Genomic DNA, 18,240 nt, shown 5'->3' with positions numbered 1-18,240 from the left:
TTCCACATGTTTTTTTCTTTTTGACATAATGTTGTTCCATATGTTGGTTTTCTTTTCATGCTTTCGGAGTTGCGACCAATTGTTAACCTTTTATTTGCAACAAATGTGGATTTGTTGGATAGCCATATAAATTATCGTGGGGCTGCGGCGTGGTGACGAGCGACGACCGCCGCACGGCAGCACGTCGTCGTCGCCCGCGTCCACCCTACCTGCTCCGGAAGCCGAAGCTGCCGCCGCCCCTTTGAAAAAGAATTTTATAAGAAAGAAAGAAAGAAAGCAGCCGCGCGCGCGCAGCAGCCTCGTCAACGACCATCATCCCGCTCGCCATTTATATACCGCCCACATCCACCATGATCCAGCACCTCACCTCACCTCCCCTCACCCAGCGCCGACGAACCAAAGATGCTGAGGCAGCACCTCCCCCTCTTCTCATCTTCCTCTTCTTCCCCTATTCATATGGCACTCGCGCGCCTCACCAGAAAGACAAGCTCTAGAAGTAGTGCCAAGACCAAACCTCTCCTCTTCCTGCTACTCCTAATTGTGATTCTTGTTGTGACGGCCGTCTTCTTGTTCCCACCAGCGACCATGTCTTCTTCGTCGTCGTTCGAGAATCCAAGGAAGGTGGTGAAGAAGGTGATGTCGCTATCCCAAGCCGAGGGGGACGGCGCCACCGTCCGCCGGAGCATCGGCGGGTAAGACACCAATCGCGATGAATTCTGAATTTCTCATTATGGGAAGCTGTCCTTGACTCCCTTCTGTCTGTCTCTTCTTGATGCCGCTGCAGGCACGAGCTCCGGAACCTGGACCCGTTCCTCCTGCTCGACGAGTTCTCCGTCTCCAAGCCCGGCGGCTTCCCCGACCACCCGCACCGGGGCTTCGAGACCGTCACCTACATGCTCCACGTACGGACGCGTGCTCCGCTTCTTCCATCTTTTTCTGCTCCATCGTGTTGCCTGCAAGGTGTTTGCTGAAATGCTGTTCTGTCTTCCGCGTTCTGACGATGCATGCAGGGGGCCTTCACCCACCAGGACTTCACAGGGCACAAGGGCACCATCAGGACAGGAGATGTGCAGGTACGACCTACCCATCCAATTTGTTCAGACAAACCATCACATGCACTTGGCCCATTCAGTCTATTTGACTTGAACTAACATTGCAACCCGAACGCTCGGTTCCTGACCAGTGGATGACGGCTGGCCGCGGCATCGTGCACTCGGAGATGCCGGCATCCGACGGCGTGCAGAAGGGCCTGCAGCTCTGGATCAACCTCGCCTCCAAGGACAAGATGTATGTATCATATCAACGATTGTTTGTATATGAAATCTACTATCTAAAAAAAGATCATATGAATAATAGGAAATCAACTTCTTTGCATTACAATGACCAATCACTTGACACTAATTGCTCGAACAATGCTAGGATCGAGCCACGGTACCAGGAGCTCAAGAGCAAGGACATCAGCCAGGCCGAGAAGCATGGTGTGAAGGTGCGGATCATCGCAGGGGAGGCCTTCGGGGTGCGGTCACCAGTCTACGCACGGACACCAACCATGTACATGGACTTCACAATGCAACCAGGGTCGCAGCTCCACCAGCCGATCCCCGAGGGTTGGAACGCTTTCGTGTACATCATTGAGGGGGAGGGTGTATTTGGCAGGGAGGGCGTTGCGCCGGCGAGTGCGCACCATTGCCTCGTGCTTGGCGCCGGTGACGGGCTCAGCGTGTGGAACCGGTCTAGTGCGCAACTACGGTTCGTGCTGGCGGCAGGGCAGCCGTTGAACGAGCCAGTGGTGCAGCAGGGGCTCTTCGTCATGAACTCTCGTGCCCAGATCCAGCAGGCCATGCAGGACTATTACTACGGACACAACGGCTTCGAGAAGGCCAGCCAGTGGAGCTCCGCATGATTCTCATCGGTGTCTCGCCGTGTTGATGATCAACATTGCGGTGCATTATCGTACAAAACATTGGGAAGGAAAGGGAAATTGCATTGTACCATTACATTGATGCCTTTGTGTAGAGTGCCGTAGTAGTGCTGTTTTCTTTGATTTGTTCCTTTTTACTTGTTTATAGGAAAGAATGTGATACAATAGAAGTGTGTAATGAGGAGGAAGTTAGTAATGATTTTTCGGTCATAAAAAAAGGAAATTGTTTCATCATAGATTTGGGCAAGCAGAGCAAGGATAAATAATAGGTCGACATGCAGATTTCTAGTGCTGCTGCATGGTTAATCATTTCAGATTTGAACAGGTGAAAATAATTTAAATAAATATGAGCCACCAACAATTTTTTTTTTGAAAAGGAGGATAGCCCCTGACCTCTGCATCGAGCGATGCATACAACCAATTTATTAGATATTGAGCAGAGTAGAGACTAAAGGCAACCATTGCCTGAACTATTACAAGATATGAAAGAAACACCTACGACTAAGTCAACTTCTTCCGCAGCAACGCCTTCAAGAAGGAATAAACGCCATTGTATCATCGTCATCACGTCCGACCAAAGAGTAGTAGACAACGTCTTCAACAAGGCAATGACACAAATTCGTCACTGCTGTGCCCAACCAACAAAGGTAGGAACAAGAGTTTTCACTCTGGACATGAAGCAGTGTTCCAATTAGTATCTTGAAGGTGGATCGTTAAATAGTCGCCTCCGCCAGTACTCCACAGCAGGGCCAAAAGGCACTAGCATATTGATGTGATGTCCTCCCACCTTAAACCACCGTCATGGCCGTCAGGTGGACGCCCATGTCTCAGCGGCGAACTGGCTGCTGCCGCTCCACATCGATGCGAATCACACTTTGGTATCCACCATACCGTCAGAGCCCCTGCTCCGGTGCTAGAAGCCAGCGGGGAACCATTAGTGTGCTTGCGCATCAATGTGAAACTCTGGCGCTGACACGTCAAGCCTCCGCATGAGCCACTAACATGAGACTGCCAAAGCGTTATCAGTACATTGCTTCTCGATGGCGTTATTCTCTCATGATGCAGTGAGGATCATGACGATGAAGCAGGCCAAGCAGAACAAGACCCTCAGGATGGGGCTGCCGACCTCTGAAGTCTGGACTGGAAAGCACTATTGCGCATGAAAACTATGACTCCTAACCATGTACAAGAAGCTGGCTGTGAGCCTGATGCTGTGGGAAGATCAAGTTCGTGGATGCTTGTGTGCATATGCTAGGTGGGGGCGGCAGAAGGGCATGATGTTGTTCTATTCGAATGTATAGTGTAGTGGTAAAATTTTAGATGCAGATGATTACAAAGGATCTGTGTACAATGTATGGATCTGTTACAATAATGCTGAAATTTAATTGTTTTTGTCAGCTGAAATTTAATTGTTGCCACCAGATTTTATTATCTCTGGATTTCTGCCAGATTACATGATCTTGTGAAACAATGTACAGAGTTATTATAGATGTTTAATAGCAATTCAGAGTGCTATTGTCGTGTATCATTGTTTGATGTAAATTCAGAGAGCTATTATCGTGTATCATTATTTGATAGCAACGCGGAGTGCTATTAAACATAGTGTTGTGCGCGCAGACATATTGGGTAGCATGTCTGTTGCAGTGGTTTTGATGAGCTATATCATGAACCACAAAACCACAGAATTTTTTGAATGCTGGTTTAGAAGATATGTATTTTCCGAATTACTTATCCTAAAAGACTGACATATTTCATAGTCAGAGTTGAGCTTAGCTCTTGGCCATCTTAATGAGCTTTTCTCAAGATAAAAACATATATAGGATTGTATAGGATGAAATATCTAAGGCATCTTATGCATATGTTGTCTTGTCTGACTTGAACTGAAGTTAGACCAATTTAATTACAAGACAAAAAAGACAGTATCTTCACTAAAGTTGTAGCTCATCTCTGAAGTTATAAAAAAATTGGATTTATTGGACATGTTGACTCTGTAGATTTTTTTTAATAGAGCAAGGGTTGAGGTTTGTCAATTTCATTATGATAGAAAAGACATAGTGACCGGGTTTATAAGGGAAACTAGACCAAAAACCACAAAGCATGGTAAAAAAGACCAAGAAAAAAATTAAAGAGAAGAAAAAAGCAAAAAACAAAAAAGACACTAGAGCTTGAGGACAGGGGAATAGAGGAAAAACACTCGACCTCAAGGAACGTATATGTTGATTCTGTAGATTAAAAGGTACAGAAAAATATAGACGAAAAACGTATAGCAAACGAGAGAAACCAAAGAATCATATTTGTTTTAACACATCCATCAAAATGAAGATTTCGGTAACCCATATGTATTCACAGCAAAGACACGAGCACCATGTTGACCGGTGGCACAAACTTCGGAGAAGGGAGCGGTGCACACTTCGAGGGAGGGGGAGATGCATAGTCGGGGAGGACCAAGTGAATCCAACGACATTTGATAGATCGTGCATGATTTGCTTTTGGTAGAACTTTGGTTTTGGATCACAGTCGTTCATGTGTATCAAACCTATGCTATGTTTAAATTTGAATTTAAAATTTAAAATTATAGTTTTGAACTGTATTGAAGTGTGTAAAGTTGATGTGAAATGTTTGGTCCATATTTTTGTGAAATTTAACATTAATTAAAGTGTATTTTTTGCAATTAAAGTGTATATGCACGCACGAGTGCACACATTGGAGGAATAGAAGAGAGACAATTATCAATGTTGTAGTTTTTAGGGAAACTCACTTTGCACACTAGCTTTAGAGCCTTAAAAATGTAAAGGGCAATGTAGCGAGTTCTAAAGGTTGTTTTTTTAGGAATCTACCAGAGCTGCTAAATGTTAGATGCCACATGTTGGGGAACATAGTAATTTTAAAAAAATTCCTACACACACATAGGATCATGGTGATGCATAGCAACGAGATGGGAGAGTGTGTCCACGTACCCTCGTAGACCGAAAGCGAAAGCGTTAGCACAACGCGGTCGATGTAGTCGTACGTCTTCACGATCTGACCGATCCAAGTACCGAACGTACGGCACCTCCGAGTTCAGCACACGTTCAGCTCGATGACGTCCCGCGAACTCCGATCCAGCAGAGCTTCACGGGAGAGTTCCGTCAGCACGACGACGTGATGACGGTGATGATGTTGCTACCGACGCAGGGTTTCGCCTAAGCACCGCTACGATATGACCGAGGTGGAATATGGTGGAGGGGGGCACCGCACACGGCTGGAATAGATCAACAGATCAACTTGTGTGTCTTGGGGTGCCCCCCACCCCCGTATATAAAGGAGCAAGGGAGGAGGAGGCCGGCCCTAGGAGGGGCGCGCCAAGGGTGTAGGATTCCTACTCCTAGTAGGAGTAGGTTTCCTCCTTTCCTAGTCCAACTAGGAGAAGGGGGCAAAGGAGGGGAGGGGAGAAGGAAGGGAGAGGGGGGCCGCGCCCCAAACCCCTTGTCCAATTCGGACTGGGATTGGGAGGGGCGCGCGCCACCTCCTGGCTGCTGCCTCTCCTTTCCCACTAAGGCCCATTAAGGCCCAATACTTCTTCCCCATATTCCCGTAACTCCCCGGTACTCCGAAAAATACCCGAATCACTTGGAACCTTTCCGATGTCCGAATATAGTCGTACAATATATCGATCTTTACGTCTCGACCATTTCGAGACTCCTCGTCATCTCCCCGATCTCATCCAGAACTCCGAACTACCTTCGGTACATCAAATCACATAAACTCATAATACCGATCGTCACCGAACGTTAAGCGTGCGGACCCTACGGGTTCGAGAACTATGTAGACATGACCGAGACACGTCTCCGGTCAATAACCAAAAGCGGAACCTGGATTCTCATATTGGCTCCCACACATTCTACGAAGATCTTTATCGGTCAAACCGCATAACAACATACGTTGTTCCCTTTGTCATGGGTAGGTTAGTTGCCCGAGATTCGATCGTCGGTATCTTAATACCTAATTCAATCTCGTTACCGGCAAGTCTCTTTAATCGTTCCGTAATGCATCATCCCGCAACTAACTCTTTAGCCACATTGCTTGCCAGGCTTATAGTGATGTGCATTACCGAGAGGGCCCAGAGATACATCTCCGACAATTGGAGTGACAAATTCCAATCTCGAAATACGCCAACCCAACAAGTACCTTTGGAGACACCTGTAGAGCACCTTTATAATCACCCAGTTACGTTGTGACGTTTGGTAGCACACAAAGTGTTCCTCCGGTAAACGGGAGTTGCATAATCTCATAGTCATAGGAACATGTATAAGTCATGAAGAAAGCAATAGCAACATACTAAACGATCAAGTGCTAAGCTAACAGAATGGGTCAAGTCAATCACATCATTCTCCTAATGATGTGATCCCGTTAATCAAATGAGAACTCATGTCTATGGCTAGGAAACATAACCATCTTTGATCAACGAGCTAGTCAAGTAGAGGCATACTAGTGACACTTTGTTTGTCTATGTATTCATACATGTATTACGTTTCCGGTAATACAATTCTAGCATGAATAATAAACATTTATCATGAGAATAATAAAATAAATAATAACTTTATTATTGCCTCTAGGGCATATTACCTTCAGTCTCCCACTTGCACTAGAGTCAATAATCTAGTTCACATCGCCATGTGATTTAACACCAATAGTTCACATCACCATGTGATTAACACCCATAGTTCACATCGTCATGTGACTAACACCCAAAGGGTTTACTAGTCAATAATATAGTTCACATCGCTATATGATTAACACCCAAGGAGTACTATGGTGTGATCATGTTTTGCTTGTGAGAGAAATTTAGTCAACGGGTCTGCCACATTCAGATCCGTATGTATTTTGCAAATTTCCATGTCAATAATGCTCTGCACGGAGCTACTCTAGCTAATTGCTCCCACTTTCAATATGTATCCAGATTGAGACTTAGAGTCATCTGGATCAGTGTCAAAACTTGCATCGACGTAACCCTTTACGACGAACCTTTTTTCACCTCCATAATCGAGAAACATATCCTTATTCCACTAAGGATAATTTTGACCGCTGTCCAGTGATCTACTCCTAGATCACTATTGTACTCCCTTGCTAAACTCAGTGTAGGGTATACAATAGATTTGATACACAGCATGGCATACTTTATAGAACCTATGGTTGAGGCATAGGGTATGACTTTCATTCTCTTTCTATCTTCTGCCTTGGTCGGGCTTTGAGTCTTACTCAATTTCACACCTTGTAACACAGGCAGGAACTCTTTCTTTGACTGTTCCATTTTGAACTACTTCAAAATCTTTTCAAGAAGTGTACTCATTGAAAAAAACTTATCAACTATCTTGATCTATCTCTATAGATCTTTATGCTCAATATGTAAGCAGCTTCACCGAGGTCTTTCTTTGAAAAAACTCCTTTCAAATACTCCTTTATGCTTTCCAGAAAATTCTACATCATTTCCGATCAACAATATGTCATTCACATATACTTATCAGAAAGGCTGTAGTGCTCCCACTCACTTTCTTGTAAATACAGGCTTCACCGCAAGTCTGTATAAAACTATATGCTTTGATCACACTATCAAAACGTACATTCCAACTCCGAGATGCTTGCACCAATCCATAAATGGATCACTGGTGCTTACACACTTTGTTAGCATCTTTTGGATTGACAAAACCTTCCGGTTGCATCATATACAACTCTTCTTTAAGAAATCCATTAAGGAATGCAGTTTTGACATCCATTTGCCAAATTTCATAAAATGCGGCAATTGCTAACATGATTCGGACAGGCTTAAGCATCGCTACGAGTGAGAAAATCTCATCATAGTCAATACCTTGAACTTTGTCAAAACCTTTTTCGACAACTCTAGATTTGTAGATAGTAACACTACTATCAGCGTCCGTCTTCCTCTTGAAGATCCATTTATTTTCTATGGCTTGCCGATCATCGGGCAAGTCAACCAAAGTCCACACTTTGTTCTCATACATGGATCCCATCTCAGATTTCATGGCCTCAAGCCATTTCGCGGAATCTGGGCTCATCATCGCTTCCTCATAGTTCGTAGGTTCGTCATGGTCAAGTAACATGACCTCCAGAACAGGATTACCGTACCACTTTGATGCGGATCTCACTCCGGTTGACCTACGAGGTTCGGTAGTAACTTGATCTGAAGTTATATGATCATCATCATTAGCTTCCTCACTAATTGGTGTAGGAGTCACAGGAACAAATTTCTGTGATGAACTACTTTCCAATAAGGGAGCAGGTACAGTTACCTCATCAAGTTCTACTTTCCTCTCATTCACTTCTTTCACGAGAAACTCCTTCTCTAGAAAGGATCCATTATAAGCAACGAATATCTTGCCTTCGGATCTGTGATAAAAGGTGTACCCAACTGTCTCCTTTGGGTATCCTATGAAGACACATTTCTCCGATTTGGGTTTGAGCTTATCAGGATGAAACTTTTTCACATAAGCATCGCAACCCCAAATTTTTAAGAAACGACAACTTATGGTTTCTTGCCAAACCAAAGTTCATAAGGTGTCATCTCAACGGACTTAGATGGTGCCCTATTTAACGTGAATGCAGCTGTCTCTAATGCATAACCCCAAAACGATAGTGGTAAATCGGTAAGAGACATCATAGATTGCACCATATCTAATAAAATACGGTTATGATGTTCGGACACACCATTACGCTGTGGTGTTCCAGGTGGCGTGAGTTGCGAAACTATTCCACATTGCTTCAAATGAAGACCAAACTCATAACTCAAATATTCTCCTCCACGATCAGATCGTAGAAACTTTATTTTCTTGTTACGATGATTTTCCACTTCACTCTGAAATTATATGAACTTCTCAAATGTTTCAGACTTATGTTTCATCAAGTAGATATACCCATATCTGCTCAAATCATCTGTGAAGATCAGAAAATAACGATACCCGCCGCGAGCCTCAACAATCATCAGATCGCATACATCAGTATGTATTATTTCCAATAAGTCAGTTGCTCGCTCCATTGTTCCGGAGAACGGAGTCTTTAGTCATCTTGCCCATAAGGCATGGTTCGCAAGCATCAAGTGATTCATAATCAAGTGATTCCAAAATCCCATCAGCATGGAGTTTCTTCATGCGCTTTACACCAATATGACCTAAACGGCAGTGCCACAAATAAGTTGCACTATCATTATTAACTTTGCATCTTTTGGCTTCAATATTATGAATATGTGTGTCACTACGATCGAGATCCAACAAACCATTTTCATTGGGTGTATGACCATAGAGGGTTTTATTCATGTAAATAGAACAACAATTATTCTCTAACTTAAATGCAGCTGTCTCCCACTTGCACTAGAGTCAATAATCTAGTTCACATCACCATGTGATTAACACTCAAAATTCACTAGAGTCAATAATCTAGTCCACGTCACCATGTGATTAACGCTCAATGAGTTCTAGGGTTTGATCATGTTATGCTTACGAGAGAGGTTTTAGTCAACGGGTCTGCAACATTCAGATCCCTGTGTGCTTTACAAATCTCTATGTCATCTTGTAGATGTAGCTACCACGCGCTACTTGGAGCTATTCCAAATAACTGCTCTACTATACGAATCCCGTTTACTACTCAGAGTCATCCGGATAAGTGTCAAAGTTTGCATCGACGTGACCCTTTACGACGAACTGTTTTACCACCTCCATAATCGAGAAAATTCCTTAGTACACTAGATAAGTTCGACCACTGTCATGTGATCCATTCCCGTGTCACTATTGTACCCCTTGACTAAATCATGGCAAGGCACACTTCAGGTGCGGTACACAGCATAGCATACTGTAGAGCCTACGTCTAAAGCATAGGGGACGACCTTCGTCCTTTCTCTCTCTTTTGCCGTGGTCAGGTCTTGAGTCTTACTCAATACTCACACCTTGTAACACAGCCAAGAACTCCTTCTTTGCTGATCTATTTTGAACTCCTTCAAAATCTTGTCACGGTATGTATTCATTTGAAAGTACTATTAAGCGTTTCTGATCTATCCTTATAGATCTTGATGCTCAATGTTCAAGTAGCTTAATCCAGGTTTTCCATTAAAAAAACACTTTTCAAATAACCCTGGATGCTTTCCAGAAATTCTACATCATTTCTGATCAACAATATGTTAACAACATATACTCATCAAAAATTCTATAGTGCTCCCACTCACTTCTTTGGAAATACAAGTTTCTCATGAACTTTGTATAAACCCAAAATCTTTGATCATCTCATCAAAGCGTTCATTCCAACTCCGAGATGCTTACTCCAATCCTTAGAAGGATTGCTGGAGCTTTGCATACTGGTTAGCATCTTTCAGGATTGACAAAACCTTCTGGTTGTATCACATACAACCTTTCCTCAAGAAAATCGTCGAGGAAACAATGTTTTGACATCCTATCTGCAAGATTTCATAAATAATGCAGTAACTGCTAATATAATTCTAACAGACTCTTAGCATCGCTACGAGTGAGAAAGTCTCATCACAGTCAACTCCTTAAACTTGCCGGAAAAGATCTTAACGACAAGTCGAGCTTTCTTAATGGTGACACTTACCATCATTGTCTGTCTTCCCTTTAAAATCCATCTGTACCCAACAGCCTTACGACCATCAAGTAGTTCTTTCAAAGTCTATACATTGTTTTCATACATGGATCCTCTCGGATTTTACGGCCTCGAGCCATTCGTCGGAATCCGGGCCCACCATCACTTCTCCATAGCTCGTAGGTTCATTGTTGTCTTGCAACATGACTTCCAAGACAGGATTAAGTACCACTCTGAAGTAGTACGCATCCTTGTCGTCCTATGAGGTTTGGTAGTGACTTGATCTGAAGTTTCATGATCACTATCATAAGCTTCCACTTCAATTGGTGTAGGTGCCACAGGAACAACTTCCTGTGCCTTGCTACACATTAGTTGAAGTGACGGTTCAGTGACCTCATCAAGTCTCCACCATCCTCCCACTCAATTCTTTCGAGAGAAACTTTTCCTCGAAAAAGAACCTGTTTCTAGAAACAATCACTTTTGCTTCCAGATCTGAAATAGGAGGTATACCCAACCGTTTTGGGTATTCTATGAAGATGCATTTATCCGCTTTGGGTTCGAGCTTATCAGCCTGAAACTTTTTCACATAAGCGTCGTAGCCCCAAACTTTTAAGAAACGACAGCTTAGGTTTCTCTAAACCATAGTTCATACAGTGTCGTCTAACCGGAATTGCGTGGTGCCCTATTTAAAGTGAATGCGGTTGTCTCTAATGCCTAACCCATAAACGATAGTGTAATTCGATAAGAGACATCATGGTATGCACCATATCCAATAGGGTGCAGTTATGATGTGCGGACACACCATCACACTATGGTGTTCCAGGCGGTATTAGTTGTGAAACAATTTCCATAATGTCTTAATTGTGTGCCAAACTCGTAACTCAGTATTCATCTCTATGATCATATCATAGACATTTTATCCTCTTGTCACGACGATCTTCAACTTCACTCTGAAATTACTTGAACCTTTCAATAATGCAGACTTGTGTTTCATCAAGTAAATATTCTTAGCATCTACTCAAATCATCTGTGAAGCAAGAACATAACGATATCCACTGCATGCCTCAGCACCCATTGGACTGCACACATCAAAATGTATTACTTACAACAAGTTGCTTTCTTGTTCCATCTTACTGAAAACAAGGCCTTTCAGTCATCTTGCCCATGTGGTATGATTTGCATGTCTCAAGTGATTCAAAATCAAGTGAGTCCAAATGATCCATCTGTATGGACTTTCTTCATGCATATATACTAATAGACATGGTTCGCATGTCTCAATCTTTTCAAAAACAAGTAAGTCCAAAGATCCATCAACATGGAGCTTCTTCATGCGTTTTATACCAATATGACTCAAGTGGCAGTGCCACAAGTTTGTGGTACTATCAATACTATCTTATATCTTTTGGCATGAACATGTGTATCACTACGATCGAGATTCAATAAACCATTCATTTTAGGTGCAAGACCATTGAAGGTATTATTCAAATAGACAGAGTAACCATTCTTCTCCTTTAATGAATAACCGTATTGCGATAAACATAATCCAATCATGTCTATGCTCAACGCAAACACCAAATAACAATTATTCAGGTTTAACCCCAATCTCGATGGTAGAGGGAGCATGCGATGCTTGATCACATCAACCTTGGAAACAATTCCAACACATATCGTCATCTCACCTTTAGCTAGTCTCCGTTTATTCCGCAGCTTTTATTTCGTAGCAACCGAACTGGTATCTAATACCCTGGTGCTACTAGGAGTACTAGCAAAGTACACATTAATATAATGTATATCCAATATACTTCTGTCGACCTTGCCAGCCTTCTCATCTACGAAGTATCTAGGGTAGTTCGGCTTCAGTGACCGTTCCCCTCATTTCAGAAGCACTTAGTCTCGGGTTTGGGCTCAACCTTGGGTTTCTTCACTAGAGCAGCAACTGATTTGCCGTTTCATGAAGTATCCCTTCTTGCCTTGCCATTCTAGAAACTAGTGGTTTTACTAACCATCAACAATTGATGCTCCTACTTGATTTCTACTTTCGCGGTGTCAAACATCGCGAGTTGCTCAAGGATCATCATGTCTATCCCTGATATGTTATAGTTCATCACGAAGCTCTAATAGCTTGGTGGTGACTACGGAGAACCATCACTATCTCATCTGGAAGATTAACTCCCACTCGATTCAAGTGATTGTAATACTCAGACAATCTGAGCACATGCTCAATGATTGTGCTTTTCTCCCTTAGTTTGCAGGCTTAAGAAACTTGTCAGAGGTCTCATACCTCTTGACGTGGGCACTAGTCTAAAATCCCAATTTCAGTCCTTGGAACATCTCATATGTTCTGCGATGTTTCAAAACCGTCTTTGGTGCCACAATTTTAAACCGTTAGCATCACACACTGAACTATCATATAGTCATCAAAATATGTATGTCAGATGTTTCGCAACATCTACAGACGACGCTCGAGGTTCAGCGCACCGAGCGGTGCATTAAGGACATAAGCCTTCTGTGCAGCAATGAGGACAATCCTCAGTTTATGGACCCAGTCCGCATAATTGCTACTATCAACTTTCAACTAAATTTTCTCTACGAACATATCTTAGTAGAACTAAAGCGTAAGCTACGACATTATTTGCAAAGACCATTTGACTATGTTCATGATAATTAAGTTCATATGATTATTTAATGAACTCCCACTTAGATAGACATCCCTCTAGTCATCTAAGTGATACATGATCCGAATCGACTAAGCCGTGTCCGATCATCACGTGAGACGGACTAGTCATCATCGGTGAACATCTCCATGTTGATCGTATCTACTATATGACTCATGTTCGACCTTTCGGTCTCTTGTGTTCCGAGGCCATGTCTGTACATGCTAGGCTCGTCAAGTCAACCTAAGTGTTTTGCTTGTGTTCCGAGGCCATGTCTGTACATGCTAGGCTCGTCAACACCCGTTGTATGCAAACGTTAGAATCTATCACACCCGATCATCACATGGTGCTTCGAAACAACGAACCTTCGCAATAGTGCATAGTTAGGGGGAACACATCTCTTGAAATTTTAGTGAGGGATCATCTTATTTATGCTACCGTCGTTCTAAGCAAATAAGATGTAAACATGACAAACATCACATGCAAATCATAAAGTGACATGATATGGCCAATATCATCTTGCGCCTTTGATCTCCATCTTCGAGGCGCGGCATGATCACCTTCGTCACCGGCATGACACCATGATCTCCATCATCGTGTCTTCATGAAGTTGTCTCGCCAACTATAACTTCTACTACTATGGCTAACGGTTAGCAATAAAGTAAAGTAATTACATGGCGTTTTTCATTGACACGCAGGTCATACAATAAATTAAGACAACTGCAATGGCTCCTGCCGGTTGTCATACTCATCGACATGCAAGTCGTGATTCCTATTAGAAGAACATGATCAATCTCATACATCACATATATCATTCATCACATCCTTTTGGCCATATCACATCACATAGCATACCCTGCAAAAACAAGTTAGACGTCCTCTAATTGTTGTTGCATGTTTTACGTGGCTGCTATGGGTTTCTAGCAAGAACGTTTCTTACCTACGCAAAAGCCACAACGGTGATATGCCAATTGCTATTTACCCTTCATAAGGACCCTTTTCATCGAATCCGATCCGACTAAAGTGGGAGAGACAGACACCCGCTAGCCACCTTATGCATCAAGTGCATGTCAGTCGGTGGAACCTGTCTCACGTAAGAGTACGTGTAAGGTCGGTCCGGGCCGCTTCATTCCACAATGCCGCCGAATCAAGATAAGACTAGTAACGGTAAGAAAATTGAACAAATCATCGCCCATAACTACTTTGTGTTCTACTCGTGCGTAGAATCTACGCATAAACCTGGCTCATGATGCCACTGTTGGGGAACGTAGCAATAATTCAAATTTTTCTACGCATCACCAAGAACAATCTATGGAGTCTTCTAGCAACGAGAGGGAAAAGAGTGCATCTACATACCCTTGTAGACCGCGAGCGGAAGCGTTCAAGAGAACGGGGTTGATGGAGTCGTACTCGTCCACTAGTAGGAAAAGGGGCTTTTACCCCAGTTCATAAGGGCCTTTAGTCCTGGTTCTGGAACCGGGACTAAAGGGTCATTACTAATGCCCTAGCCCTTTAGTCCCGGTTCTTACACGAACCGGGACTAAAGGCCGTCCACGTGGCCAGTGCGGGGAGCCCAGGCAGGAGGGCCTTTTGTCCCGGTTGGTGTCACCAACCGAGACCAATAGGCATCCACGCGTCAGCACCTGGCAGGAGCTGAGGTTTTTGTTTTTTTGAAAGGGGGTGGTTTAGGGGTTTTGGGTGGTTAATTTAGGTGTTTCATATATTGTGTTAGCTAGCTAATTAATAGAGAGAAGTGTCCTCTCTTATCTCCGTGCTTGGTCGACGCTACGTACTATATACGTATGGAGAGGAGTAGACACGCTAGCTAGTAATCAAATGAAGGAAACAGAAGATCATCATGAACATATGCATACAGAGAGAAGTGATATCGACCACCTCTCCTTCTCCGAGATATTGGTCGAACAACAAGTTCTCGTATATCTATCCGACACTACCGGCTACATATATACAATAATTATCTCTTACAATACAATCTCCTAATTATATTGTAGGAACACAGGGTCCACATAGTATTCTCCGTTTTCAGCGATCACGTGGTCAAGGAAGAATGCCGCCAATTCCTCTTGAATTGCTCGCATACGATGTTCTGCTAGGAGTTCATCCCGCATCCAAAAGATCTAATTTGAAGAAGGGGGTCAATACATATATATATATATATATATATATATATATATATATATATATGAATAAATGAAACTCAACACAAATGATGGTAATAAAATAAAATTGTGAATATTATTGCTTACACATTTCATATTGTTCTTCAGTGTAGCCCCGCTCACAGGTCGTGTGGCAGATGGACTCGCAAACGTAGTATCCATAGTAATTATTCCCGGGTTCCTACCACAATCACTTTACAAGAAATAGAGGTCAATCAAACTGATAAGTAAGCATGCTAAATGGTATTGATGAAACTAGCGCTTGAATCACTAGGAGATGCGCGGAACATGCTACTATGGTACTTACTTTCGGGTGTCTAAATTGCAGCTTCTTCGGGAGTCCCGGAGCTTTTGAGGTGAATTTTCTCCAAACCCTGCCAGGCAAAGAAAACAATTACTTGATATCAGGAAATGAACAAAGTTGCTGATATGGTGGATAATGATGGATTTAACTTACTTCTGGAGCATTTGAGTCATGTTCGCATAGTCCTGGTGATCTTTTCGTCTCGAGTCTAAGACGGTTACTACTCCCGGCTCAAGCTTAATCTCTAGGAGAATATAGTGGAAGCTGTGCATGCATGCATAAGTCATCAATTACATTACCATAACCTGGACTAATAAGGGAAACCGAATATGCACAAGACAGTAACACTCACTTGAAGTTGTAAGGAAAGAGTATTATATCTTTGTTTTGATTTAATACCAACGATTGAAGCAAGTTGGCCTCGGCTTCTTTGGGATTTTTTTCAACCGTATATGCATCTATGAGATTTGTGTTAATGAACCCAATATCACCGATTTGTCTTTTCTTCAATTCGGCGATCTTCAATCTGCATAATATAGTGAGGATAAGTATAAATACATGCAATGAAAGAGCTGACCTATATAGAGAGACTTAATGATAGAAGTAGTACTACTTACAGACAGTAGCAAGTGATCGTTGTTTTATTGAGGGACTTTTGATTGTAAAACTGGAAGAAATCCTCAAATGGAACATTCAGCAGTTCAATTCCAACGAGGTCATGCTCCGGTTTAACTCTCAGCGTCAAAGTACTCATCCCATCAGACTCTCTGCAGGTTTTCATGTACCAATCATGTAGTCTTCGCATCATCGTGCTTAGAGATCTGACATCTTTGACGAGAGGCTTCCCGTAATGGTATTTGTGTTCGTCCACCTCCATGATTTCATAATGTACATCGTCGGGCAGGTAATCTCCAAGATTGCTATAACCGGGCACCATACCCGGATCATTAGCGACGATGTCTTTTGACACCTTGAGCGGGGGGCACGATTGGTTCGCTTGTTCGCTGAGCTGGGCAATTTTTTTCCCAGCTCGTCGTTCTTTCATCCTTTTATCACTGACAGTACTTCCCGACCGCTCCGCTTCGGCATATGCCTTTGCAAGAACGCGCTCATAGTTGCCTCTCGGCGGAGACTTTGGTGGTTTTGTCAGGGCAGCCAGAGTGCGCTTTGCTTTCACCGGATCTACCTTCTCCTCCGGAGGTGGATGTTTCTTTGCTTTCACCCCTTCAAAGAAGTTCTTCACTTCAGCTCGCACGATCTTCGCGTTATCCTCCTCGGTCCTCTCATATGGTAACTTCTCTTGAGTCTTCAGAGAAGGACCGAATCTATATTGCCTGCCGCCTCTGGCAGCTGTACTGCTAGACGTCGGCAGAGCAGACGGAGCGGCTGCGGCTGTCTTCTTTCCTTGCTTATGAGGCGGAGGAGAAGGACTACGACGCGCCGGAGCAGCCGCAGCGGCGGCGGGTCTCTTCCGCCCTTGCTGACGAGGCGGAGAAGGAGGAGGCTAGCTACTCTGGCGCGCCGGCGCTGGCGGAGAAGGAGGCGGAGTGCCGCCACGCGCCGGAGAAGGAGGCCGAGTGCCCTGATCACTCGCCGGAGGAGGAGGCGGAGGAGGAGGCGGATTGCCCTTACTCGCCGGAGCCGTCCAGTTCGGAAGCTTGATGAGCTCCTTCCGCCATAGGCATGGAGTCTTCAGAGCTAAACCCAGCCGAGTCTCCCCTTCACCGGTAGAGTGGTCAAGCTGGAGGTCCTCAAATCCCTCCGTTATTTCATCCACCATCACCCTAGCATATCCTTCTGGAATCGGCCGGCAGTGGTAGGTTGCGCCGGGTTCAGTAGGTAAAACAGAGCCAACAGCCGCCTTGACTTTCAAGTTCTACCATTCCGCCATAAGGTGGCAATGTTGAGACTCCGTGATAGCATCCACGGGGTAGCTAGCAGGAGCCGCATGCTCCAGCTGAGGCAGCTCGGTGGAAGCCACGCTGCTTCTCCGCTGAGATGGCGGTGTAGCTTCGGGGGCAGTTTCGGCATCTCGATTGCCGTCTCGTTCCTCTAGCACTTGAACCCTTTCGTGCAGACGCTGAATTTGGATCTGCTCCACTTTTTTCCTCCTCTCCTGGGTTTTGTAACCGCCCGCGTCCGGAAAACCAGCCTTCCACGGAACGGAGCCTGGCATGCCTCGTGTCCGTCCAGGGTGCTCAGGATTCCCGAGGGCCATTGTGAGCTCGTCGTTCTCTCTGTCTAGAACGAACGTCCCTTGCTGCGCTGCATCGATATAGTGCTTAAGCTTCTTGACGGGTATTGCAAGTTGCTCGTCCGTCCAACGAGACCTCCCTGATACAGGGTCCAAGGTTCCGCCAGCCCCGAAGAACCAAGTCCGGCAATGGTCTGGCCAGTTCATTGTCTCTGGTTCGATCCCTTTATCAAGCAGATCCCACTTAGGCCGGGCTTTGAGGCAGCCACCTGACCCCGTGCGATGGTGAAGCTTCTTCTTCGCAGCATTTTTCTTGTTTGTCGCTGACATCTTCTTACTCTTTTCCGATGTCTTGTGGGCCACAAATGCGGGCCAGTGATCTCTGATCTTCTCATACCGGCCGATGA

General features: G+C 44.1%; 1 protein-coding gene across 1 annotated transcript; it reads left to right on the top strand.

Annotated features, from left to right (window-relative positions):
* The first annotated feature begins 395 nt into the window (after positions 1-395).
* On the top strand, positions 396-2,691 carry LOC109773783 (pirin-like protein). The gene is made up of 5 exons (XM_020332498.4): positions 396-692; positions 785-902; positions 1,011-1,073; positions 1,184-1,287; positions 1,420-2,691. The coding sequence occupies exons 1-5, from the start codon at positions 403-405 to the stop codon at positions 1,901-1,903; spliced, it is 1,059 nt and encodes a 352-aa protein (XP_020188087.3). The 5' UTR covers positions 396-402; the 3' UTR covers positions 1,904-2,691.
* The last annotated feature ends 15,549 nt before the right edge of the window (positions 2,692-18,240 follow it).

The sequence above is a fragment of the Aegilops tauschii genome, chromosome 5 (genome assembly GCF_002575655.3).
Source record: "Aegilops tauschii subsp. strangulata cultivar AL8/78 chromosome 5, Aet v6.0, whole genome shotgun sequence".
Taxonomy (NCBI): Eukaryota; Viridiplantae; Streptophyta; class Magnoliopsida; order Poales; family Poaceae; genus Aegilops; species Aegilops tauschii.
This window is presented reverse-complemented; position numbering and strand designations above follow the sequence as displayed.

Coding starts and splice junctions, on each gene's coding strand:
- LOC109773783 (XM_020332498.4), top strand. CDS start 403: ATGCTGAGGCAGCACCTCCCCCTCTTCTCATCTTCCTCTTCTTCCCCT. Junction 1,074..1,183: donor TCAGGACAGGAGATGTGCAG/GTACGACCTACC, acceptor GTTCCTGACCAG/TGGATGACGGCTGGCCGCGG. Junction 1,288..1,419: donor CTCGCCTCCAAGGACAAGAT/GTATGTATCATA, acceptor GAACAATGCTAG/GATCGAGCCACGGTACCAGG.